Source organism: Phasianus colchicus, chromosome 13 (genome assembly GCF_987193195.1).
Source record: "Phasianus colchicus chromosome 13, bPhaCol1.hap1.1, whole genome shotgun sequence".
Lineage (NCBI taxonomy): Eukaryota > Metazoa > Chordata > Aves > Galliformes > Phasianidae > Phasianus > Phasianus colchicus.
Genome location: NC_143448.1, coordinates 18053871 through 18078369, shown reverse-complemented (window position 1 = coordinate 18078369; position 24499 = coordinate 18053871). Strand labels below are relative to the sequence as shown.

Sequence of the window (24499 nt, the reverse complement as noted above, 5' to 3'; positions counted from 1 at the left end):
AGAAGAACTGGATCAGTCAACCCTTTCCTTCTGCAACCCCAGTCCCTGGATGGGGAGTGGGGGGTCCCTGCGCTGCAGGGCTGCACTGATGCAGCATCCTGGGGATGTTTTTGTTGGATGCAGCATCCCAGGGCGCTTTGTTGCAGCTGCACGGATGCAACATCCTGGGGACTGCTTTGTAGATGCTGTGCATACATCCCAGGGATGTTTTGTTCGTGCATCTCTTCCAGAGGCAAAAATAACCGTGCCGCGTCCGTCTTGGGGCTGGGATGCTCTGCCTCCTTGCTGTCACTTGATGAAAGATGAACAGCGCTGCTGACAGCACGAGCTGTGCTCTGTGTGCACGCTGAGCAGGAGGGTGACAGATCCAACTGCCGTGGGCTGGGAGCTGCGGGGAGCTGGGTGGTTTGGGCATGGGCACGACCAGCGAGCCAAGTGTGGGCACGGGCAGCCCTAAAGAGAGCTAAAAAGCAACATATCTCCCTTTCTAAGGGCTACAAAATCTGCTTGGCAGTCGGGGTGTGGAAAGCCCATCCCCACCGTGCGGTATATTCGCCTGCCCGGAGCCAGCAGGAAAGGCAAGGGGGAATTGTTGATCTCGAGTAAACACTGCCCGGTTGAGTAATCGGTAGCAGCCGACCCAGCCAGCTGCTGCTCGCCGGCGAGGGGACGCCGCTTTGATTCATGGCCCCCCCCACCCCCGCCCTTTCCCCCTAGAGCCTTTCTTGTCTGGCTGTGCTGGAAGCAGTGCCCGGATCCAGCTGCAGCCCCGCACCGGCCACGTGCATCTGCCGGCAGCAAAACAAAAGCATCCTGTGTGCGTGTCTGTGCCCCCGCTTGGCCCTCTGCTTTTGGGGTGGGGAGCGGGAGAAGGCGCTGAGTCCCTCTGTGCTGCTTTTCTTCCAGGTGTCATCGTCTACCCTCGAGACGCACGCTGCAAAGCAAGGCACTGAGCCCCGGCACCGGGTGCTGAGCACCAGGGAGAACCCAGGGACGGACATCGGCCCTGAGCGCAACCAGCGGACGGCTTTGGATGCAGAGGGAACGGACGCTGGAGCCACAAGTAGGTGCTGCGGTGCTGTGGTGGGTCCCCAGGGGCTGTCCCCTGTTGGCAACAGCGGGAGTACACCCGGTGGTTTTGGGTGTGAGAAGATGGGGAGGTGACCCAGCGGCACCGCTGTCCCCGGGGGCAGTGAGTCAGGCCACGGGCGCCATGGAGAGCCGCAGCGTTGGGCAGGACATGCTGGGGGCCAGGGGGGACCCACAGGGCTGGGCAGGGCTGCAGCTCCTAGGACTCGGCTGCCTCGTCCGTCAGGAGCTGCAGCATTTTTGGGAGAGGCATCACGATGCGTGCTTCCCGCCTGCCGCCTCCCAGGACTGGTTTGCTGGGCTGTCCAGACAGGCCATGCTGTGCCGTGCTGTGCCATGCCGTGCCCTGCCGCACCGTGCCGTGCTGATTTGATCAGGCAGCCACCACCAATGCCATCTCCCAGCGCTGGGGACAGCCTGGTGCAGCAGGCAGGGAGCCAACCCCAGGAATCCCGGGGGGATGCTGTGCTCCCAGCCCAGCCTCAAGCACTGGAGGGGGCCAGGGACAGCCGTGCAGCAGCCCCAGCGCTGCGTCCCCAGAGGGTACAGGCTGCATTTGCAAGCTGCTCACAGCCCGGCGCATGGAGGCAAGCTGGGAGCTGTGGCCTGGAACGGGCCTGCTGGAGTCAGCGTTGGATTTATTACCCTGCCAGTGGCTGCCGGGCAAAGGTGACAGTGACTAATGGCTTGTTACACGCCTGCCACATCTCATCTGCACGCTGTGGCCGGGTGCTGGCGTTCCCAGCCTCAGGCTCGGCGTGTGGGCAGCCTGCACTCGCCCTGCCTGCCCGGTGGGGACGGGGATGGACCCCCCCTGTGCCCCAGTGCTGTGGTGACAGTGACATATCAGTGCAGGAATCCTCAGCCACTCCTGTCTGCTCTGTGTCCGCAAAGCACTGCCGTGTCCCCAGGTGGTGGCATGTCCCAGGGTGTCCTGGTGAGCTTCGTGTGACACATAGCACTTTACAACGTAGATGAAACTGCTTTGTGGTTGCAAAAGCAGAGCTGTGCTCGTCACCGCGGTCCCCTCCCGGTGCCACCAGCAATGAGCGCAGAGCCCAAGCGCTCCTGGCCACTGGCGTAGGATGCAGGTGACAGCCCCACGGGGACATTAAACCCACCTGCCCGAATTATTTGGGTTTGACAAAGTGAGAGGGACTGGGAAACAGGGATCTGACAATGGGAAGTGCAAAGTGGGAGTGGATGTTCCCCACACCCAGGCCATTTTTGGGAACTTGCATGTGCCGATAGAGTGGGTTTATGTGTGCATGTGTATATGGATGCTGACAAAGCCACAAACGCATTCACTAGGAAAATTAAAAAATTAACAGGCATCGGCTCGCTCTAGATTAGTAAAGGCAGTGAGATAAAAGCGACTCTTTATACCTTGTGAGAATTGCTGATAAGTGCATTTGTTCCTCCGTATTCCTTAAAAAGAATGCTATAAAAATTTAAAATAGAACAGGAAAAAGGAGATGGGAGAAAGTGCTAAGAGAGGTGGTGGGCTTCACTGACATGGTGGGCACCGCCACTGTGATGGGCACCACCGATGTGATGGGCACCACTGATGTGGTGGGTACCACTAACATGATATGGGGACCACCATTGTGTTGGATACCATCAATATGGTGGGCACTACCATCATGATGTGGGGACCACCAATGTGATGCTACCACCAGTGTGTTGGGCACTACCAATATGATATGGTGACCATTGATGTAATGGGCACCACAGATGTGATGAGTACCCCCAGTATGATATGGGGACCACCAATGTGATGGTTCCAGCAATGTGTTGGGTGCCACCGATGTATTGGATACCCCCCAGTGTGATATGGGCACCACCAATGTGATGGTACCACTGATGTGATGGATACCACTGGTGTGATGAGCTGTACCAACATGATATGGGGGAAAGCCATTGTGATGGGCACCACCGGTGTGTTGGGTACCACCAATATGATATGGTGACCACTGATGTAATGAGCACCACTGATGTGTTGGATGCCACCAATATGATATGGGGACCAACAATGTGATATGGGTACCACCAATGCGTTGGGTAGCACCAATATCATATGGGGACCACCATTGTGTTGGATACCATCAATATGGTGGGCACTACCATCATGATATGGGGACCACCAACATGATGTTACCACCAGTGTGTTGGGTACCACCAATGTGATGGGCACTACCAATATGATATGGTGACCACTGATGTGATGGGCACCACAGATGTGATGGGTACCTCCAGTATGACAACGGGGACCACCAATGTGATGGGTATCACTAATATGATGGGCACTACCAACATGATACAGGGGAGCATCATTGTGATGGGCATCACCGATGTGTTAGGTAGCACTGGTGGTTGGGTACCCCCAGTATGATATGGGGACCACCAATGTGATGAGTACCACTGATGTGTTGGGTACCCCCAATATGACATTGGGACCACCAGTGTGATGGATACCACTGATGTGTTGGGTACCCCCGATATGATATTGGGACCACCAATGTGATGGGTACCACTGATGTGTTGGGTACCTCCAATATGATATTGGGACCACCAATGTGATGGGTACCACTGATGTGTTGGGTACCACTAATGTGATGGGCTCTGCCAACATGATGTGGGGGACCACCAATGTGTTGGGTACCACTGATGTGTTGGGTACCTCCAATATGATATTGGGACCACCAATGTGATGGGTACCACTGATGTGTTGGGTACCCCCAATACGATATGGGGACCACCAATGTGATGGGTACCACTGATGTGTTGGATACCTCTGATGAGTTGGGTACCCCCAGTATGACATTGGGACCACCCAATGTGATGGATACCACTGATGTGTCGGGTACCACTAATGTGATGAGCACTACCAACACGATATGAGGGACCACCACCGTGTTGGGTACCGCTGATGTGATGGCCACTCAGTATGACACACGGACCCCCCTTTACACTCTGCTCCCTTCCCATTTTCACATCCCCCCTCCCACCCCAAACTGGGGGTTCCCATCCCCTCCGGTGCTGCCCACCCCTAGGGGGGGCTCCGTTCCCCCGGCTGTGCCCCCACCCCCCCTACGTGGCCGCCGTTCAGTGCCAGCCGGGGCCTCCCCCCTCCCGCCCCCTCGGGCCCTGCCCTGCCCGGCCCGGCCCCCGGTGAGTCACGCTCCAGCCGTGCGGCTCCCGGGGCGGCGGGCGGGCGCCGAGGGAAGCAGGAAGCGGCGGGGGAGGCACGGCTCTGCTCTGCTCTGCTCGGCTCCGCACACACACACACGCACGGGCAGCGCGCAGCCCATGGAGGAGCGCGGCTCTCGTTGGACGGCGCGGCCGCTGGGTGAGTGCCGACGGGACCCCGCTTCGGGCAGAGCCGCCCCGGGATGGGGAGGGAGGGGAGGGGGTGAGGTTGAGTGGGAGCCTCGGGGCTGCGATGGGAAGGCTCGGAGAATGGGCGTGGGGGGGGTCCCGATGGGTGGGTGCGATGTGGGGGGGTCGTGGGTGCTGCGTGGTTTGGGTTAGAGGGTCGTGGTGGTGGTGGGGCTGGGTGGTGGGTTTAGGGCTGGGTGCGGGGCGCTGAGCCCAGCGTGGGGCTCAGCACTGTGCTCAGACCCCATTGTGGGGCTCAGGGTATGGCAGTGTGCTCAGACCCCAGTGTATGGCTTAAGGTTTGGGGCTTAGGGCTCAGCACTGTGCTCAGACCCCAGTGTGGGGCTGAGGGCTCAGTGTTGTGCTCAGACACCCCAGTGTGAGTTTTAGGGCTCAGTGCTGTACTCAGACCCTGGTGTAGGGCTCAGGGCTCAGTGCTGTACTCAGATCCCAGCGTGGGGCTCAGGCCGTGGTGTTGCCTTTGGGGCTGAGTGTTGTGCTTGGGTCTGGCTCCCAGTGTCCTGCAATGTCACCAAGGCCTCCAAAACCCCGTGTCAAAGTGCGAGGGGCAAGGGGACAGCGTGGTGGTAGGGCATGGGGACACAGATGGCTGAGCAACTGTAGCATCGCGCTGCTCACCTCGCCGTGCTTCAGTTTACCCACACAGCAGCTCTTGCGTTATTCGTCAGTTGCAGAGGGTTTTGCTAACCCAACCGTCCGCTTCTACCCGGGGAGCCCGGCCAAGGCGTGCTGCCGCCTCTCCCGCTCCGCAGGGTGAGGTCACGGCCTCTGCGTCTCGCCCATCTCCCGGCTCATCGTCTCCCGGCGTGTTTATCTGCTCGCCTCCATCCTTGCTCTTCCACCCCTGCCTTGCCCTTTGCCCCGAGGCCCGGCAGAGCGCCGGCAGAGCGCTAATGGCCGGGGCGCCTTCCTTCTGCCCCATCCCAGTGCCTGCTTTGCATGGCGGGTGCCAACGCCTGGCTGCCCTCCGTGTCCCCTAACGAGTTGCCCGCTGTGCGTCCTGAAAGCAGCACGGCTTCCTCCATGCAGCCTTCCTGCTGCAGCAGCACCCGGTTCGGCACGGAGGAGCTGCAGCAGGTGGGTGCCCGTTGCAGCAGGTGGGCGCCGGGCTGAGCGGCAGGAATCTGTTGGAGAAGTTAATGGAGGGAGAATGCAACGGGAAGAAGGCAGCTCCTCTTTTTGGCCAGCGCGCGTGCGCGTGTGAGCAGATGGGTGAGCCTGTGTGGTTTGTGGGTGTGCCCCCGCGGGGCTGTGTGCGTGTGAGGCAAGCGTGCGCGAGGCCGTGTGTGCTTGGCAGTGTGTTTGTATAACCTTGTGGGTAGGTGTTGGGTGGAACGATGGCAAACGGTGGCGTGGCCGGTGCCGGTGGCTGCTGCGTGGTGCCAGGGGGGTGTTTTGGGAAGGGGATTTTGGGGGGGGGGGGTTTTGCAAGCACTTTGCAAATGATGTGCTTGCAGCTGCCAGCTGTGTGTGCTCAGAACCTGTTTGCACACTGGGGGTGCAAGATGTGTGTGCGTGTGTGCGCACAAGCGTGTGTGTGCGCACACCCTGGACTTTTTCAGGGAGGGAGGGGGTGGTGGTGAGTGCGTGTGTGTGTGTGTGTTGGCTCTGGGGCAGGGAGAATTACAGTGGAGACAGTGGCTTTGGCGGGGGGCCAGGGCTCCCGCCGTCTTGGGGAGAGGTACGAGGGAGGGTGCAGCGGGACATGCAGCTCAGCAACCAGAACATTTTATCGCTTCCTGACATGCCAGCACCTAGAATGGGGCTGCAGGTTTTGGGGTGGGGAGAGCTCAGGAGGGGGCTGTTTTTAATCCCTTTTCTTCCTGCTCCTTCCAATCACCCTTTCCCAATGGCTGTGTTCCTTGTCACCGTGGGGTGAACCAGCTCCAGCAGCGCCAGCCCCAAATGCGGGGTTTGGCATGGCAGCCTGCAGCTTGAACTTTGGGATATGGCCTTTCTCTGTGCTCATAGTGCTCGAGGTGGGGGAGGATGTGAACCAGGTGCCGTAGAGACTCCTCACTGCCATAGTGACTCCCTGGTGACATAGGAACCCTTGGTGCCAGCACCATGTGCAGGGCTGTGGGCATTCCAAGGGGGCTTTGTGCCCTTGGGGTGGGGTCACGGGGCAGGTTTGGGGTTTGTAAGAGGTGCCAGAGGAGCGAAGGGCAGCGAGGCCCTGTGGGGGGGGCAGCAGGGACAAAGCTTGGCACCGCATACGAGCCCGCGTGTTCCTGTGTGACCGCTCCGGGAAGCCTGCCAAGGGGATTGCCCTTGAAATAGCACTTTCCGTGCCCTGGCTTCCCTTGCTGGGGGGGGGGGGAGGGTTGAGGGGGGAGCCTGTATACCATTGCCTTGCATCCAGCCCCCTCTTTTCCCAGCACCCCACTTGCAGAGCAGTGCGGGAGGAAGCACAACCCCAATGCTCCCGTGCCGATAACAGCAGCCGCCTTATCGCGGGGCTTCTGCAAGAGCGGGCGGCACGGCTCCCACCCCCCTGCCCTTATCTGCCTCCCCTCATCTGCCTCGGCCGTTGTGCTCGGCTCACGGCCCCCCAGCGCCCGCGGGGTCGGCCCTTTGGCAAGGCCCCACTGCTTGGCAGCCTGCCCCCTCTATCCTTTTTGAAGTTTAAAATCCATTTAAGTCAAGAGGAGGGAAAGTTATTGCCGCTAAAGCCCCTTGCGTTTAGCAGTAAATCCTCTTTGCTGCTCCGGCACAGCCTCTTAGCACCAGCGGGGCCGTACGGGTGTCTGGGGGGGGGGGGTGCCAAGCTGCTTTCGCCCCCAGTGGCACTGCAGTTTGCTTGCTGCTTGCTCACCATTTGCTCACCACCTCCTTGCTTGGCCCACAAAAAGGGGTTCTGCTTTTGGCATTGCGGGAGCAGGCTCATGCCCCTGCGCTCCCGTGTGCTGGGGAAGTTTGAGGCCATCCGGTTCAAAGCAGAAGCGTGCCGCCAGCTCTCTCACTACCACCCTTTTGCTCCTTGCTTCCTCTTCTTCCTCTCTCCGGAAGGGTTTGTGGCTCTGATCCCTCTCCGAGCAGGTGGGCAGCCCCAGAGCCCCCATGTCCTCAGCTCTGCACCACCCACCGAGGCTGCTTGTGTCCCCAGGCACCCACAGGACGTGTTTCCCCTGGCGCCCTCCTGTCTCCAGCACAGAGGGTTTGATGGGCCGGCACGGTGCGTGGCAGCGTTTTTATTTGATTTGTGCTTCTTCTCTTGTGCTGGTGATATTTAAATATTAATGTCTGCCTTTAATTGCTGTGTCAGAGGAACGGGTCGGTGCGGGAGTGAGTGCAGGGAAAGCAGCGCCAGCTCATTTTGTTGTCTTGGGGAGTGTTTGCAGAGGAGAAATGTTTGTGCGCGCCCGTGTGTTGACACATATGTGTGTATTTACACCACTGAGATCTGCTTGGCGTGCAGTGCGGGGACCCTTTCAGTAGGAGGGGTCCTTGTGCCAGGCTTGGGGCTGCCAGGGAAGGGCATGGTGCCCCCGGAACAATGGGGCGGGACGAGGATTGGATGGCGTAAGATGGGGTAGGATGGATGGGATTTGGGTGCCACTTCCCCAGGGAGTGAGGGTGGGCTGCCCACCCCCAGCCACATCCCCACTCTCTGGGAACTCTCTGCCAACCCTGGGTCCAGTGGGAAGAATGCAGGTGAGATCCAGGAGCCATCGTGGGTGGTGAGCTGGGGCTGTGCCTGGTGTGGTAAGCTTGGCTCCTGGAGCTCGGGGCCTCCAAACCTCAAAAGCTGGGCAGCAGTGGGGGGGGAATGAAGCAACCCATTGGCATTGAGGCACGTACTTCTGGCATTGGGGCGTGCAGTGGGGCAGCACCACCCCGCTAGCCAACCCAGCTCTCAGGAGGGCTGCAAGCCTTTATGCACACCCAGTGCGATATGTATGGAACTGGCAAAATTACACGTCCTGTAAAACTGGGTTGGAGCGCGGGGAGGTTTGCACATGGAGGGAGAAGGGGGAATGCACCAAACCAGGGGTGCGCGTGCCGCCGGAGATGGGAGGGTTAACCATAGAAGGAGGGGGGGGGGGGGTTCCCGCGGGCAGAGCGCAGTCAGATGCTTGTGCGCTCGCTTCCTGTAATAAAGCGAACGCCGGCGTGCTTGTCACCTGCTCTCTGTTGTGCTGCCAAGAGGCAGACATGCTGCTTCTTGCTGCGGGCCCTGGCGCGCTCCCCACCACCTCTCATCCCGCCCGCCCCAGGCGCGCGCCCGCTGCCAGCACGACCTAGCAGGTGTTTTGGGGAGGGTGCGACGCTGCCTGTTGCCGCTCGCCCTACGTGGGGTGGAGGCTGTTGAACCGTTCCTCGGTGCCGTTGAACCGCTCCTCGATGCTGTCAAACTGTTCCTTGCCGTCATCCCGGGGCAGAGAGGCAGAGCGGCAGAGCGGAGCGGCACCGCTGCGGGTCATGGGGGTGTAGGTGGGTGTCTGAGCTGTGTGGGCACGCTGCTGGGTGTCCTGGGGTGCGGAGCAGCAGCGGGGTGGGTGAAGCCCCGTGGGTGGGTATCTGTGGGTGCCCCCAGTTTGCCGTGTTGTGCACTATGTGGGGGTCTGTGCAACCCAAGGGGACCTGGGTGGTCTGTGTAAGCAGTGCTGCTGCGCACTGTGCCACCCCTGCGGACACGCAGGATGCTGCTGCTGTGAGGGTAGCCAGCTGCTTCCCAGCTTCAAGCCTCTTTAGGGATTTTCCAGTGGTGAGGCACTGGAACAGGTTGCCCAAGGAGGCTGTGGATGCCCCATCCCTGCAGGCATTCAAGGCCAGGTGGATGTGGCTCTGGGCAGCCTGGTCTGCTGGTTGGCGACCCTGCACACAGCAGGGGGTTGGAACTAGATGAGCACTGTGCTCCTTTTCAACCCAGGCCATTCTACGGTTCTATGATTTTCCACCTTTGGGTTCATGTCTTCTCACCCCTATGGCTCTCCGCTGGCTCTGACCCCTGCAGCCACAGCATTGCCATCCCCATTAACCCACAGGCTCTGCGTTCGCTAGGGTTGCTGCCATTAACCCCGGCTGCGGGGAATTCGTGCCGTTGGGGAGGGCTGGTTGGGAGGGGCTGGCCTCCATCCTGCTCCCCGGAAGGGCAGTGGGTTATTTTGGCGACACAGAGATCAGATGAAACCAATGCCTGTCCCCAGCTGCTCGCTGTCGCCGTGGGGCCACAGCATCCCACCCCATTCCAGCCGCGGCTGTCGGCTCCAGCTTTGTTTCCTCCGTATAACAATATGATGGGTTAGGGTCAAGCTGTGGATTCATCACTTGTTGGAAGACTTTGCAGAACAATAAAGGTGTCTGGCTTTATATCTGCTCATATTTTATCCGCTCTGCGGCCTTTCCCCAGCGCCGGCCGGGATTTACGGTGGGGGATATTTTAACGTGTCGAGGCGAGATGGGAAAGCCGAGGCCGCCCGCGCCTCCCAGCTCTCCCTCCCCACGCCTTTGCATTCAGTGCCTGTGCGCTGAAATATTTACCTTCCAGCTCCTCTGACAGTTCAAGCCGTCTCGTGAAGCAAAGGTTATTGAACTGCGAATGTTATGACATTACATTTTTGTGTCTGCACTTTCAAGATGCGTGATGCAGCCTGAATGATAAGTGATCTCGGGGTTAAGGGTGGGCTTTTTTTTTTTTTTTTTTTTTTTTTTTCTCCTCCTCCTCTCCCTCCTTTCTGCTTTCCTCCCCAGCTCGGTGCAGGCTCTTGGCTCTGCTGGGACTTGATAACGCTCCCTTTTATTGCCCTGCCTTTGCATTCCGTGCGTTCGGGGCTGGGGTTGTGGGGAGGGTTTGGGGCCAGCGATGGGACAGCTGTGTTGCTGTGTTGCTGCACAGTGCTAGGCTCTCCCCAGGAAGGTGTGAAACTCTCAGTGTACCCTTGTTGGGGTGTTCCTTCTTTGCTCTGGGCCACGCATTAGGTGCAAGAGGTGATGCGCAGCGCTCACCTGTACCCATCTTGCATCCCCAGTTTGGGGGCCACCGTGTGACTCAGGGGGCATTTGAGCCTGGGGACAAGTGACAGTGGGGATGGCCTATCCTATACACGCTAGAGGGCAGCAACAAACTGGAGCAGCACTGCAGGGCCAGGCTGCCATCGCTCCAAGGGATATTTGGGGGCTGGGGTCGGGATTTGTCCCCATGCAGCGGGCTGGCAGGCAGTGATGGCTTTGCAGGCAGCTTCACCCAACCGGAGGTTCCGAAATGCAATCAAGCAGCATGATGAGAGCCAAACGCTCACCACAGCAGCCCTAAGCCAATCTGACCCGTGGTATAGTATCGTTCCGGGAGCAAATTAATTAAGTTATTCCATAAATTTGGCTGCTCTTGCTGCTGGTGAATCACATCTGCCTGTGTCTCCCAGGCTCCCCTTGGCATCGCCCTGCAGCACCCTGGGATGGATCTCAGCCCCACATCGCCCCGAGGTGTGGGGTCGGGGTCGGCAGTGCTAACAGGATCCAGCTGTGCCGGCGGAGAAAAAGAGGTCAGGGCCCGGGAAATTAAATGTTCATAAATGTAGGCCCAAGCGCTTAAAAAGTAGGGCAGTGCCATTAAATCTCATTAAAGTTTAATACCTATCAGTGCCACTTCAGGCAGCCCTTGGACATTGCTTTAATTTGATGGGTGTTAAGGGAGAATTATCAAATAATTGTGCTGGCTGGGGACTTGCTTTTATCATGTTACATGGAAAGCTCTCCCGGCTTTGTGCCGCACATCAAAACAGCACGGGGAGGTATTGTTCTGGGGGGGAGGGAGGGTGTATCGGGGGGGTCCTGACTGCTGGGGGAGGGATGAGGGATGGGAGTGATGTTGGCTGGGGGGTGGCACAGGGCTTGAGCTGCCCCTGATGGCAGCAGGAACAGGGCACCGGTGTCCCCGAGGGTGGCACGGGGATGGTGACCATCCTCCTGTTGCCATAGGTCTTTGCATTGGTCTCACATCCTGTGACAGCACAGCAGACGTTGCTAATTACTGCTGATTTTTGGAGGGGCTGGAAGGTGGGTGGAGTTGCAGTTGGAACACGCAGAGCATGGTGGGGTTGGGGACGCGGGTGCAGCGCCGTGCAGAGGCGCGCACAGCACCGTGCATTTTTGATAGGGTGCACCCAGGGTTATTTTTATTTCCTTCTATTTTTTTCATCACTTCCGGCCATAAAAGTCCCAATTGATGAAGAATTAGTGCCAGGCTGTTAGTCCTGGGTTTTATGAGATAAGCAGGGTGCAAGGTGCTGCCGTGTAAATGCTGGGGCCGGGGGAGCGCGGGGAAGGGGAGAGCTGAGCTGCTGCCATGAATTATTCAGCAGTGCCTGATTTCACATTATTCTCACTGATACTTTTACAACCTGTCAGTAAATAAAAAGATTCTACATTATTTATAGAAATGGACCCGAATTGGTTAGGGGAATTTACTGTTGCTATTATTAGGGGCTGCTCAGCACCACGTTAATGAGAGCTGGGATATGGCAAACGGTGCTTTCCCTTGGAGTGTCCCCGTGCCCAGCTCTTTTACCTGCCTGGAGGTGTGGTGTGGGGTCTGTATGGCGTTGGGCTGCTTGGGGACATCATGTCGGGGACATCTCCTTGCTGGGCTCATCTGCTTTATTGGTTGGGGACGTCTTGGGAGCATCTACTTGCTGGGGGTATCTGCTGTGTTGGTTGGGAAGTCGCCTTGCTGGGGACATCTCCCTTATTGGTTGGGGACGTCTCCTTGCTGAGGACATCTCCCCTGTTGGTTGGGGACATCCTGCCCTGCCTGACTCAGCAGACAGGTGGGGTTGCTAGGAGGAGCACCAGGGCACCATTGGACACAGTTGTGCAGCTGAGCCTGGTGGGGCTGAGCGAGGCGAAGCCGAAACCCAAGAACTTAATGGTTTGTTTCCACTGTCCTAAGGTGCTTGCTACAAGCCTGCCGGTGACAGTTTTATTGGCAGGCAGGCCATGCTAGAAGGATTGTAGGCTATTTACAGTGTTGAGGCCATGACTTTGTGAGCAGACAGTTAACATAAATTCACATGATGGATCAGTTATCACTTCATTGAACTTGTGGCGGATCCATTGAAGGCTGTGCAGTAACATACTGTTTCCTGGCTCTGCACAGCGCTGGGATACATTAAATACACTTTATTTATAGCTTACCATTGCTGCACTGTGGGCAGGAGAATGCAGCTTTTGCAACTATCATCTAATTTTATGATGAGCATTAAAGCAAGGCCTATAATTTGCACCTTTTTATTCATTAGACACTGGTGCAGCCATAAGTCAAGAATGCCCAGGGATTTAGATGCAGATCCAGAAGATAAACTATTGACAAGCCAGATGTATTTTTACATTAGTGTGCCTTTACAATAGTTTATGTTGAGAGTGGAATATAAATTGCATTATTAAATACGAACCACTCTTGTAACCACTGCTTTGCCTGCTTATTTGAAGGAAGGATGGGATTCAGCTCCGCAGAGTGCAGGGCTTTGCCCAATCGCTCAGCGTTGGATGGGTGGATTTTATTTGCTTTATTTTCGCCCTGGATGTGCTGGAGCAGCGCGAGCTGTGTGCCTGGAGCTTCCTGTGCCTTTAACCTCCATTTCCTCACTCCTCTTTGTGCCCTCCTGGATTTCGGAAGCGCCAGGCACTGGGGTTTTGCTCTGCCACCCATAGCTGTCCCCAGGGGCCAATGGACAGCAGTGGCCACGTGGCACCGACCTCTCCCTCGCAGAGCACCAGGCAGCCCTGGCCAGCAGCGAGTTAAATCCTTTTGTTTCCGAGGGAATACAGTTTATATTATGAGCATGAATAAAAGATGGTTGTGCTAGGGGTAGCTGTCAGTATCTTTGCTGTGTATAAAGGCTTCTACTGTAGCTTGACAGTAAAAGACTGTGTTTGGGGACTGATGTGGTTTCTCAAAGGAGCTAAATAAATAAGGGACGCTTATTTTTACACCAGTAAAGGCTGCTGGAAATTTAAAGCCCTGTTTATCTCTCTGAAATCGTGGTGTTTATTGTTATCTCATGTAGGGGGAATTTGCATGTTCGCTAATAATTAACCAAACCCGGCGCTTCTCCCTCCTGTACGTGCCACAGCCCTGCTGCTATCTGCAGGGAGGGAACACTGGCAAATTGAAGGCAAATATTGAACAAGCCTGGGCTGGGCATGGTGTTCCCTGTACCCCGTCCCGCTGCACGTCACCCTATGTGGGTCCATGGAGCTGTGCACGTATGGATGAGACATCCTCATCGCTCCCCACACTGGTTCAGCATTTCCCTGGGAGCAAGCATCAGCTCTTGGGCACAAAAAGGCTCTGAAGCAGCAGGGCAGAGCACCTGCCCCTTTGTGCCCACAGCTAACAGGCATCCTGTCCTGGTCCCTGCACCACCAGATGCTGCCGCTCCGTGTCACACCGTCATCTCGCTAGCGGAGTGTAACGGGGAGAGCAGTCGGTGCCTTTGTTTCTAGTGCTCTTCACACAGCTGTCACTTCCAGTGATCAGTAGAAAAATCATCACCCCACAGGATCATACATATGGAACGGTGTCTGTGCGGAATATTTATTGTAACATGTGTTGGGGCCGCGCTGGTCGCGAGCCCTGGGTCTGGCTCGCCCCTGCAAGGATGCTGTCAGCTCTCAGGTCTGCCTGCTGGGACCACACGTTGTCCCCAAGGCGGTGTGTCCCCATCACACGCTTCGTGAACAGACCTGGCAGTGCACTGGGGCTGCAGGGACTCAGGGCTAATTGTGCTCAGCTGCTCATGGGGCTGCGCAGCGTATTCTGCCTGTCCCCTGTCTTGTTGTTCCCATAGAATGTCCCCAGTCCTGGTAGTAGCTGAGATGCTGCTGTGCGCAGCTCAGTTGAACCTCGGGGACAAGCAGCCCCTTACTGGGGTCACCTGTGGAGTGGCTTTTGGGATCTCCAAACTGGGCTGTGGCAAGGAGGGTGAAGGCACCCAGGCGTTCTGAAGAGAGGCAGGTCCCCAAGCTGAGCCTCAATGGGGACTGGGACAGGGATGGGGATGGGGAGGGGGAAATCTTCCGTCTCTGGAGCTGTCAGCTCAGCACCTTTCATGTGTGATGGGTAAACAACGCGGAGCGCCCGCCTGGGAAGGCTGTTGGATCCCTGCTGGTGCTAAAGCAGCGTCTGGCAGGGATAGGGAACGTGCCGTCGCCTGCGTGAAGCACCGCGAACGTGACGCCCTGCTGGGGCTCACTGCTGCCTGCTTCAGCAGTGGGAGACAGCGGGGCAAGACCGGAGCCTTCGTGCAGTCAGAGATATTCCCAGTGGGGACGTTCGGCTCCCCCAAATTGTCCTGTGGGGCTGCAACATCTCTCAGCAGCGTGCGTTCTTGCTGCTAACAGTACCAAAATGCACAGCCTGTTCCCACGTCCCCATCCCCATTCCTTCCTCCCCGTCACCCCATAGTTTGCAGGGCCCCGTGCCCCATGGCTATGGGTTTCCTCCGGCCAGGCACAGAGTGGGGATGCACAGATGCTGTGCAGGCAGTACAGGGGTCACCGGGTCCCCTGAGCACATGGCTGGGGGAAGGTGTCACAGGCGCCTTTTGGCACCCGCCGCCACACGAGCGCGCTCCTCTGACAGCTTTATCAAGCCTCCAGACTTCCCAATTCCATTGTTCCTGACATCTGTTTCGGTAAGTGATTAATTGCAATTAGTGAACAGTTTGAAAGCCCGTGGAAGAATATTCAGCAGAAAACTCGTCAAGATTAATGAGTGGTGGCAGTTGTCAGAAGGGCTGCTGCCTTGCCGTGACGCGCGGCGTGGAGGTGCAGGAGGATGGGAGAGCCCCCTCCCTCCTCGCGCCCTGTCCCCCCCTGTCCCCTCCTCCCAGAGAATAACACAGGATGATTTTTCATCCGAATGCATGAATTATCCGCTAATGTGCTATTAATAAAGCACTGTGGAGTTTCACCGAGATTAGGTCCTAAATCATGCAGAATGAATTTTAATGAGTCCAAAAGACACCGGCATTAGGCACTCTCAGGGACCTGGAGAAAATACGGGGGCTCACCCCGGGCCGAAACCCCTGGGGATGGGCTGGGATGGGTGGTGGAAGAGAGCCGGGAGCTGTCACCTGGCCCTTTGCTCTGGGGGCATTGGGGTGTGCCGTGCTGTGCCGTGCTGTGCTGCGTGCGTGCATGAGTGCGCGCAGCGGAGCCGGTTGCCTTTGTGCTGCACTGTGAGGCGGCTGCTTTGCAGGGAATTAGCTCGTTGGGCTGTGACTCAGAGCAGAGAGCTCTCTAAATAGCACTGCCTCAGTCAGCGTGAGGGCTGCTGCTCCTCGTGGGAGCGGTGACGGGCACCCGGGGACAGAGCGTGTCCTGCTCAGCCGGCTGCACAGGGTGGCCGTGGTTTGGGGACCCAATGTCCTTCACCTCGCTGCCCCAAATTCCTCCAGGAGATGGAGGAGTTTTGCTCCTGCAGTGAGTTTTCCAGCCTTTTGCAGTATGCCTTTGCGTTTGGTTTTGCTTTGCCTGTCCTGCAAAGGTGCAGTGGCCCCAAGGTGGCCGGTAGTGGCACACTGGTGGTCCTGGGGGCAGGTAGAGCTGCAGGGCTGGGAGGGAGGGCACGACATCTGCTTTGCAAACTGCTTTTAACAGCAAGGTCAAAGCAGCTCAGCACCCGAAGCAGATGGCTGCGGCATGCTCCGGGTTGCTTCACCCATGAAGTTCCCCATTAACAGGCCATGACCAGAGGGGTGTGACGTGGGGAGCATCCTTCACCCCCTCTCTTGCTACGCTTGTCCCCAAAGAGCGCAAAACAGCAGGGACAGGCTCCCTGCCCTCCCCTTTCCCATTGCAGTGCTGTTGCCCACGCGGACCTCAGGCTTTGCACAGCCTCTCTGACCCCAGCACAGGCACCGGGGCTTGTTTACTGCATGGCTTTTCCCATGGTTCCATCCCCACAAACAAGCACGGGGCTGCACAGGGCGTCCACTTCCCCGCCAGCCAGCCTGGCCCTGTCACCTCCCGGTGATTTATTGCTCTTTTGGGCACGGGGTGGCAGGGGTCGGGAGGTCTCGCCATCAGCCGCCCTTTGTTGATGTCCGGCACAATGACCCGGCACAGGCTGTGTGCTCGGCACGCCGGGTAATTACCGTGCTGGGGAGAATGAGGGTCAGGGAGGCAGAGCTGTGCCGTGACCTGCCGGCGGCAAGGCCCTGCGAGGCTGGGTCTCGTCCTTCCCCTGGCACCATCTGCTCGCAGGCGGCCGCTGTGAGCGAGCGGCGGGACTGAGGCTCCGGCGGCGACGCAGCGCTCAGACGGACGGACAGATGGTGGTGGGTTTGAAGAGGTAGAGTGTGTACTTTGTTCTGGAGAGCTCGGGAAAAAAAAAAAAAAAGAGAGAGAGAAAAAGAGAGGAGAGGGAGGGGACGTCCTCCCGTCTCCCCGCTGTGCTGCTCTTTGGGGGCTGTCATCTCGCCAGGGATGCTGGCACTTGCGGTGTGCTGGGGGCGGATTGAGATGCAGTGGGGTCCCCATCCATGCTGTGCCATGCAGGGGGGTCCCTGCGATGTGGCCGTGCCTTTATCTGCAAGGATCTGACCTTGGCGTGCTACCCTGCTGCTGTCGTGGCACGGCACGGCACAGCACGGCACAGCACGTACCCGCCTGCGAGCGGTGCCAGCTGGGTCGGGGCTGATGCAAGCGGCGTTCCTAGGCAAGCCTGGCCTCTTGTGAACCGGCTGGGCCAGCGGCAGGGAGGAGCGGGCGTGGGGTCCCTGCAGCGGTGCTGCGGACGCAGGCGGGGCGACGCAGCGGCTCCCCGGGCGCTGTCGACCCGCTGGACTCGCTGGGGGAGCGGCAGCGTGGGTTTGGCAGCTTGGCTTCTTGAGCAATAGGTGGAGCCGGCAGCTCCTGCGGCCCCGCAGACGCTTTGTGCAGCGGCGTCTACCCGGCGCGTCCCGGCATCGCCGCCCGGAGCCGAATGGACCGCTTTCGACGCCCATGCAACGGTGTCTCACCGTGGCTCTCAGCCAGGGCTGGGTGCACTGGCAGCTTGCCTGCCCTCCGTGCAAGCCCAAGGGGTGAGCTTCCAGCTGGCCCCATAACTGACGGGATGATGCTGACCGGAGTGATGCCTAACGCCACGCGGTTGGACCAGAGCCGTGAGCAGGTTGGCTCTGGGGACGCAGAACATGGGTGAACATCTCCGACCTTTGTGCACGGCGCTTGCTGGGTTCACAGGGCGGTGCCCAGCCTCGGGAAATGTTCCTGCCACACAGAGCTGCTGTGTGGACCCCATCCCGCTGCCTGCCCCACCTCGGGGCTGTGCACACCCAAGCGCGGCCGCTGCAATCCTGACTTTGCCGTCTGTTAATTACCGCCCGCGCCAGGTCTGGCCCCGCGTTGCACTTCATTATGCGATTGCGATCGGGGCCGCTCCTCCCTCCCGGCCGACTCCGGCTGGGTAATTAGGTGTGTGTTCTCCCGCGTGCAGACAGACACTTAATACGGCTTTAATCACCTGCTCCAGCAGCTCCCACCCACTGCCCTGCGCCCGCACGGAGCCGCGCCGCTGTGTTTCTGCTGCCGAGAAAACTCGCGTCCGCCTTAATTACAGGCTGTGGATGCCTGCTGCAAACGCCCTATGCAGATGCGTGGTGCAAATGCCCGGTGCTGATGCCCGGGGCAAACACACCGTGCTGGTGGCTGGTGCAAACGCCATCCGAGCTGGGTCTCATCCTGCAAGGGGCCTCTCGCTGGAGCCGGAGCAGGCGGCCTGTCGGCTCCTCGCAGGTGTAAGCACAGACTCTGCGGCGCTCGAGCTTCTGTGCGGCAGGCGCGTGCCAGCACACTGCTGTGCCTTGCGAAGGTAGCAGCCATCTGCACTGTGATAAAAAGCCCTGAGGATGATAAATAGACAAGTAGCACTTTTATTGGATTGCAGTTTCGAAGCAGCCACTTTGGGTTTGGCACGGCGCTAACGACAGACTCGGCACGGCGCTGAGCCCCGGCCGGGGAGCAGCCCTCTGCTCCAGGAGAAGTGGGACAGAGCTCTGATTTTGGGGAGGGATATGGCACTGTCCCACGGTGCTGGCCTCTAGCCTGCGGAGCTCCTTAGCTCTTCCTTTCCCTTCTCTGTTGCGGGGATGGTGCTTCTGCATCATTTACCCGGGAGCGGTTTGGGGCCAGGGGGTTGAGCATCGTGGCGTGCCCTGTGCCGGGGGCAGACCAGCTGGCAGGACATGGGGCTGGCACACACCGTGGTGCCCCAGCTGCCGCGCTGGCCTCGCCGTCACCTGCGAGAAGCAGCTTGTTTGTCAATAATGGAACAGAGAAAATTGCAGCCGAAATGTGTCTCGGATCTGCTTTGTGTTTCCTTAATGTGTTCACCCCGGAGGTGCCTGCTCGCAGGCGTACAAAGACTGCCGGGAGGGATGAAGGGGTGGGGGGACAGGCCCTGGGCTCCTACATGGCCCCACGCAGGCTCTGCTGCCACCTGCCCTGGACAGCCCCTGGTCCCCATGCGAGCTCTGACCCCTCCACCCACAGCAGTGTGCTCCCAGGGCTTGGCCCCCATGCACTGGTTATCCCCGTGCTCACAGGGATGGGCTCCAGCTCCAAAGGGCACAGGACCGTGGGTGACGTGGCGCTGGGAAGCGGTGATGGAGAGCAGCTGTGAGCTCCAGGGCTGGGTCAGGGAGGCGATTTCTCATCCTTTGGCACAGCCTCCAAGTTGGAAACCCATTATCAGGGACTTTCCTATCCCCTCCCTTCCCTCCCGCTGCCGGGACAGGGCGCTCTCACGTTGGGGACAGCTTGGGGCTGGTACCCACGAGGACAGCGATGCCGTTTGGGAGACACAAGTCTGCAGAATGGCATTTTGGTGTCTGCCCAAAAAGCCCTTCCCAGCCCCGAACGCCACCAAAAAGCAGCCAAGCCGCGTGGCTGGGCGGCTCTGTGCCGGCGGCAGAACTTGTGCAAGGCAGTGGGGCGGGATGACGCTAACGGAGAGCCGGGACCGACCTTCTAGGCGAGCAACGAAGACCTGCTGGAGAGGTTTCTCGCTGAGCTGGCTCTCCCGCTGTCAGAAAAGACAGCTATGTCATAAAACAAGTATTTTTGGCCGGCCCGACGCCTCCCAGGTGACACCGCCGCAGCCGCTCTGCCCGCAGGGCGATGAATTCCCGCGTGAGTCACGGCCAGGGGAAGAGCAGAGCTGTGCTCAGCACCCCGCTGCTGTCCCCATTCCGCTGCCACCTGCTGTGCTGCTGTCCCTGCCCACGTGGAGGTGTCCCCACGAGGTTTGCTGGGGTTTGGATCTGTGGGGTGACAGTGTCACCATATCCCTGTGCTTTTGGGGTGGCAGGGGAAGGATGATGACCCCCCTGTATTGGTTGGGAGGATGTTGCCGTGCCCCCCGCATAGGTGGCAGTGGTGCGGTTGGAGCATCCCTATCCTCATCCATGTCCCCTCTGCTCATGGGAACGCTCTTTTGGGGGTGCTCCAGAATAGAGCACGTTTGGGTCTCAGACTTGCTTGGGAAACCCAAAATCCTGGGTGCAGGAACCAGCCACCAAGCAGCAGGGGGGGCCGATCCCCACAGCAGGGGCACTCAGGGTGCTGTGGGGCTGTCCCCACACCCTGCCAGCCCCACACCTGCGTGCAGGGGCCGTGCAGCTGCCTGCCCGGGCGTGCATCCCAGGAATTTGGCAGGGCTGGAGGGCGATGGCTGCCTCCCCCTGCCCTCTGACCCGCTGGGATGATACAAGCCGTCTTCTGTTTCTCCTCAGCCTGACTGCGGGGTCAGGACAACAGCTCTCGCTGTCTCGCTCGCTGTGATAAAACGGCTCACGACACAATAGATCTGTCAGGCTGCTGGCACGGCTGGAGGCCCGTGGTGAGGAGGGGGGCAGCGGGTGCTCGGGGTGCCCTTACAACCCCAGCGTGGCTGTTTTTGGGCTGCCCCGGGGCCTGCACACCCGTGCCATGAGTTTTGCCCAGTCTCAGCACAGGGAGGGGGAGCATAGGAGTGGGATTTCTTGGCAGCATGGGGTTCTGGCGCAGGGCTGTGCGCCCTGGCTTCTTGCCCTGGCCCCGCCAGCCTTGGCATCTCCAAAAATCCATCTGGAGGGAGCAGTGAGATGTGCCTGCTGCCGTCTCCAGCCTGGAGACGCTCGATGGGGAGCCACTCGCCTCCTTCTCCACCCAGGAGAGGAGCTTCCCTCCTGGCTACAGTGCCCTTCTGTCAATTCCTGCATCACCCTTGCAGTGATTTGTACCCGCACGGTGCTCAGGGTGCCAACGGGGACCAAGTGGGCATGGCCACTGTGTCACCAGGGCAGCACACCGAACTGCTCATCCCCCTTCAAAGGGCATCGTAACACTGCTTGGGATGGAGGGAACCCTCCCCCTGCACCCTCAGCCCCGGCGTGGCGGCTATTGAGAAATAAAAAGCGTCTCCAATTAGAAGCGGCGGTGCTGCAAACTCGCGGCGAGGCACTTGAACTGTCACTGTGCAGCCTTAATTAGCAGCGCCGGGGCAGGGGTCAGCAGCAACTCAGCAGTCTTGACAAGGCTGCTATCAAGTGCAAGGAGGGAGGAGGAGGGAAGGGAGGGAAAAGCAAAGCCCCCGTAACTCAGGCCCAGTCCTGGGTGGAAGGGAGGGGGAGGGAGAGCGTGCCGGAGACGCAGGCAGAGTTAAAAGGGAATAAAATGGTTGCTATCTCCCGCGGCCAGCTCTCGGGTGGCGCGCAGCCCGCTGCAGGGGAGAGCAGCTGCTGGCTGGGCTGAGCGCCGGGGGGACCCTCCCCGTGCCGGAGATGATGAGCTGGTCGTCCCTGCTGCAGAGCCTCAGTAAGTGCTGGGCTGCGGGGTGGGCGCCCTGGGGACGCCCCGCTGGGTGCGAAGGGAAAGGGGACGGGGTCAGCGTGGTGTCGGTGGGTGGCAGGGTGGTGGGTGCCCCCGTGCTGCCCCGTCCCGTCCCCGGTGTCCCTCCTGCGTTGGGGTCAGCGCCTGGCCGTGCCGAGTTTAACCTCTGCCCTTCCCCTCCTGACCTTCAGCCCTGCTGAAAAGGGTTTAAATGCAGAGTTATTTGATAGTTATTCCTTGCCCAGGGCTTGCGGCATTGCCCTGCATCTCGACCCTCATCCCTCACTGTGCTGAGAGAAGGGGTGAATTTTGGCACCGGGGCTCTCCCCCCGCCAGCCCCCTGCTTCGTTCCCTGCTTGGAGGCACTGCCCTGTCCCCCGGTGGCACCGCGGGCGCTGGCGCGGCTCAGTGGTGCCGGCAGCATGCTGGAGGTCAGGCAGCCGTGACGATTAAAGTCCAGGGGGTGAAAAGAGCTTAAACAAATCCCCGATCCGTCAGATGCCAGATTAGGCTGTTCAAAATGCGCTGCGAGCTGCCGTGGTGCAGGGTGTGTGTGGGGGGGCACACAGCTGAATGCCCTGGGAGCCGTGGCCATATCACTGTGGGCTGTAATGATCCTGGTGATGCACAGGGAGCACTGGGGCTATGTGGGTGCAGTGGGGTTGTTGCCACCAGTGGGCTGGAATGGGGATCAGGAGCCCCCCAGGTTTCCAGCATCTCCCTGTTCTAGCGCAGTGCTTTTCCCAGTTGGCGCTTCGGGGGCACCAAGAGGTGATGGGATGGGGCTCCATCTCCCCGTGCAGGGGTTGTGGGAGGGATTTTCTGCCAGGTGGGGACTGCATTGGCGGTGGGAGCCTATCCGTGCCTTTCCCGTTGGCGTTGGGGAAACTGAGGCAGGCGCAACTGGCAGGGCTGGTCTGCCTGGAGCTGCAGCGTGGGGTGGGACAGCAGGGACAGATGGGTGGTGAGGGCATGTGGTGAGGAACGGAATAACTCTGTCCCTTTGGTGGTGGCTCTGTCCCTTTGATCCTTGCCTACCCCTGGCTTGGTAGCTAGTCCCCAAAGTCCAGGGATGGGTTAAGTGCTGAGGGGACATGCGAACCCTTGTGCCAGTTCCGAAATGAATGTTGCCTTTAATATAGCATCCTTCAGTCCTTATCTCTCCTAATTTATTGGACATAACTGGTTGCACTGATGGATTCGTGGCTCAGACCTTGGCTTCTAAATTTCAGCATTAATAATCTGCCCCTTCATTCTGCTCTCCAGATGTCTTTCATTTATCTGCTTATTCAGGAGGGGTGCAACCTCGCGTCCTCTGTGCCAGCGCCAATGTGGCCCGGTGACAATAAATTTAGGCTTGTAATAACACCGCCAGATGAATGAATTGACCTCTTGGTGACTGTCATTCCTCGCCTCCTCCCTCGGTAGGTGACGGGGGGCCCCGCTAACGGCCCCCTTCCTCCCCACCTCCCGGAATTCTTTGCGCAAGAAACCAAACGGGCAATTTGTAGGAAAGCGCAGGCGAGGGCATTGCTTCATCTTTAATCGGCTTTGGAGAGCAGCCTCCCTGTCCCCAGGGAGCAGCCACCCCCTCGTCCCCATCACAGCTCCCTTTTGCCACCTGAGCCCTCAGAACAGCCCCGGGACCCCCCCCTGGGTCAGGTCCAGGTGCCTGGGGCTCAGCATCCCCGCGTCCCTCGCTGCGAGCCCCGCTGGGATTAAATGACACGGCGACGCGGTGGCGGGGAAGCTGCACACCTGAGAGCGTGCCGAGGAATGTGTTTACTTAATTAATTGGCTATGTGAGAGCGGGAGCGCGCCGGGGTGTAAATCTAGCGCGGGCCTTGGCAGCCTGCAGTACCGCGCACGCAAGACTAGACTTTAAATAAGGGTGCAATTATTGTTTGAATAATTGACGAACAATGGGTGCACATCAGCACTCAGCCTAATGGGCTTTGATCGCTCGCCAGGACCGCGCGGAGGGGTGCGGGATGGTGTGGGATGCAGGGTGTGGGGTGCAGGGGGAGAGGTGTGGGGTGGAGGGTGTCGGGTAGGGGATGCAGGGTGTGGGATGCGGGATGCGGGATGCAGGGTGTGGGATAAGGGATGGAGGGTGTGGGATAGGGGATGTGAGATGCAGGGTGCGGGATGTGGATGCAGGGTGCAGGATGGGAAACACAGGGTGCAGGATAAGGGATGCAGGGTGTGGGATAGGAGATGCAGGGTGCAGGATAGGGGATGCGGGATGCAAGGTGCAGGATAGGGGATGCGGGACGCAAGGTGCAGGATAGGGGATGCAGGGTGCTGGATAAGGGATGGAGGTGCAGGATAGGGGACGCAGGATGTGGGACAGGGAATACAGGGTGCAGGATAGGGGATGCAGAGTGCAGGATAAGGGATGGAGGTGCAGGACAAGGGATGCAGGATGTGGGATAGGGAATACAGGGTGCAGGATAGGGGATGCAGGTGCAGGATGGGTGATGCAGGGTGTGGGATAGGGGATGCAGAGTGCAGGATGGGGGATGCAGAGTGCAGGATAAGGGATGCAGGTGCAGGATAGGGGATTCAGGGTGCAGGATAGGGGATGCAAAGTGCAGGATAAGGGATGGAGGGTGCAGGATGGGTGATGCAGGATGTAGGATAGGGGATTCAGGGTGCAGGATAGGGGATGCAAGGTGCAGGATAAGGGATGGAGGGTGCAGGATGGGCGATGCAGGATGTGGGATAGGGGATTCAGGGTGCAGGATGGGGGATGCAGGGTGTAGGATAAGGGATGGAGGGTGCAGGATAAGGGATGGAGGTGCAGGATAGGGATGCAGGATGTGGGATAGGGGGATAGGGAATACAGGGTGCAGGATGGGGGATGCAGGGTGCAGGATAAGGGATGGAGGGTTCAGGATGGGCGATGCAGGATGTGGGATAGGGGATTCGGGGTGAAGGATGTGAGATGCAGGGTGAAGGATGTGAGATAGGGGATGCAAGGTGCGGGATGCAGGAAGTGATATGTAAGACGCAGGATGTGGGATGCAGGGGGCAGGATGCCCCAACATGATGGGGTTGGGAGCATAGCATGAGCCCCATTGCTGGACCCACATGCAGCTGGGGATATTGGGGTGCCACCCTCAGGCTGGTGTTGGAGGGCTGAGTCCCCATGGGTGCTGTGGGGAAGGGCAGGAGGTTGCATGGGGCTTGC

At 59.0% G+C, this 24499-nt stretch overlaps 1 protein-coding gene across 2 annotated transcripts in view; it reads left to right on the top strand.

Moving 5' to 3' along the window:
* The window catches only part of GSE1 (Gse1 coiled-coil protein), an 85738-nt gene that overhangs the window by 24804 nt on the left and 36435 nt on the right, over nt 1–24499 (top strand). For both annotated transcript variants that reach the window (XM_031614941.2, XM_090149452.1), the window contains exon 2: nt 907–1063. In XM_031614941.2, coding sequence (XP_031470801.2) covers nt 907–1063 — 157 coding nt within the window. The remainder of the gene's footprint in view (nt 1–906; nt 1064–24499) is intronic.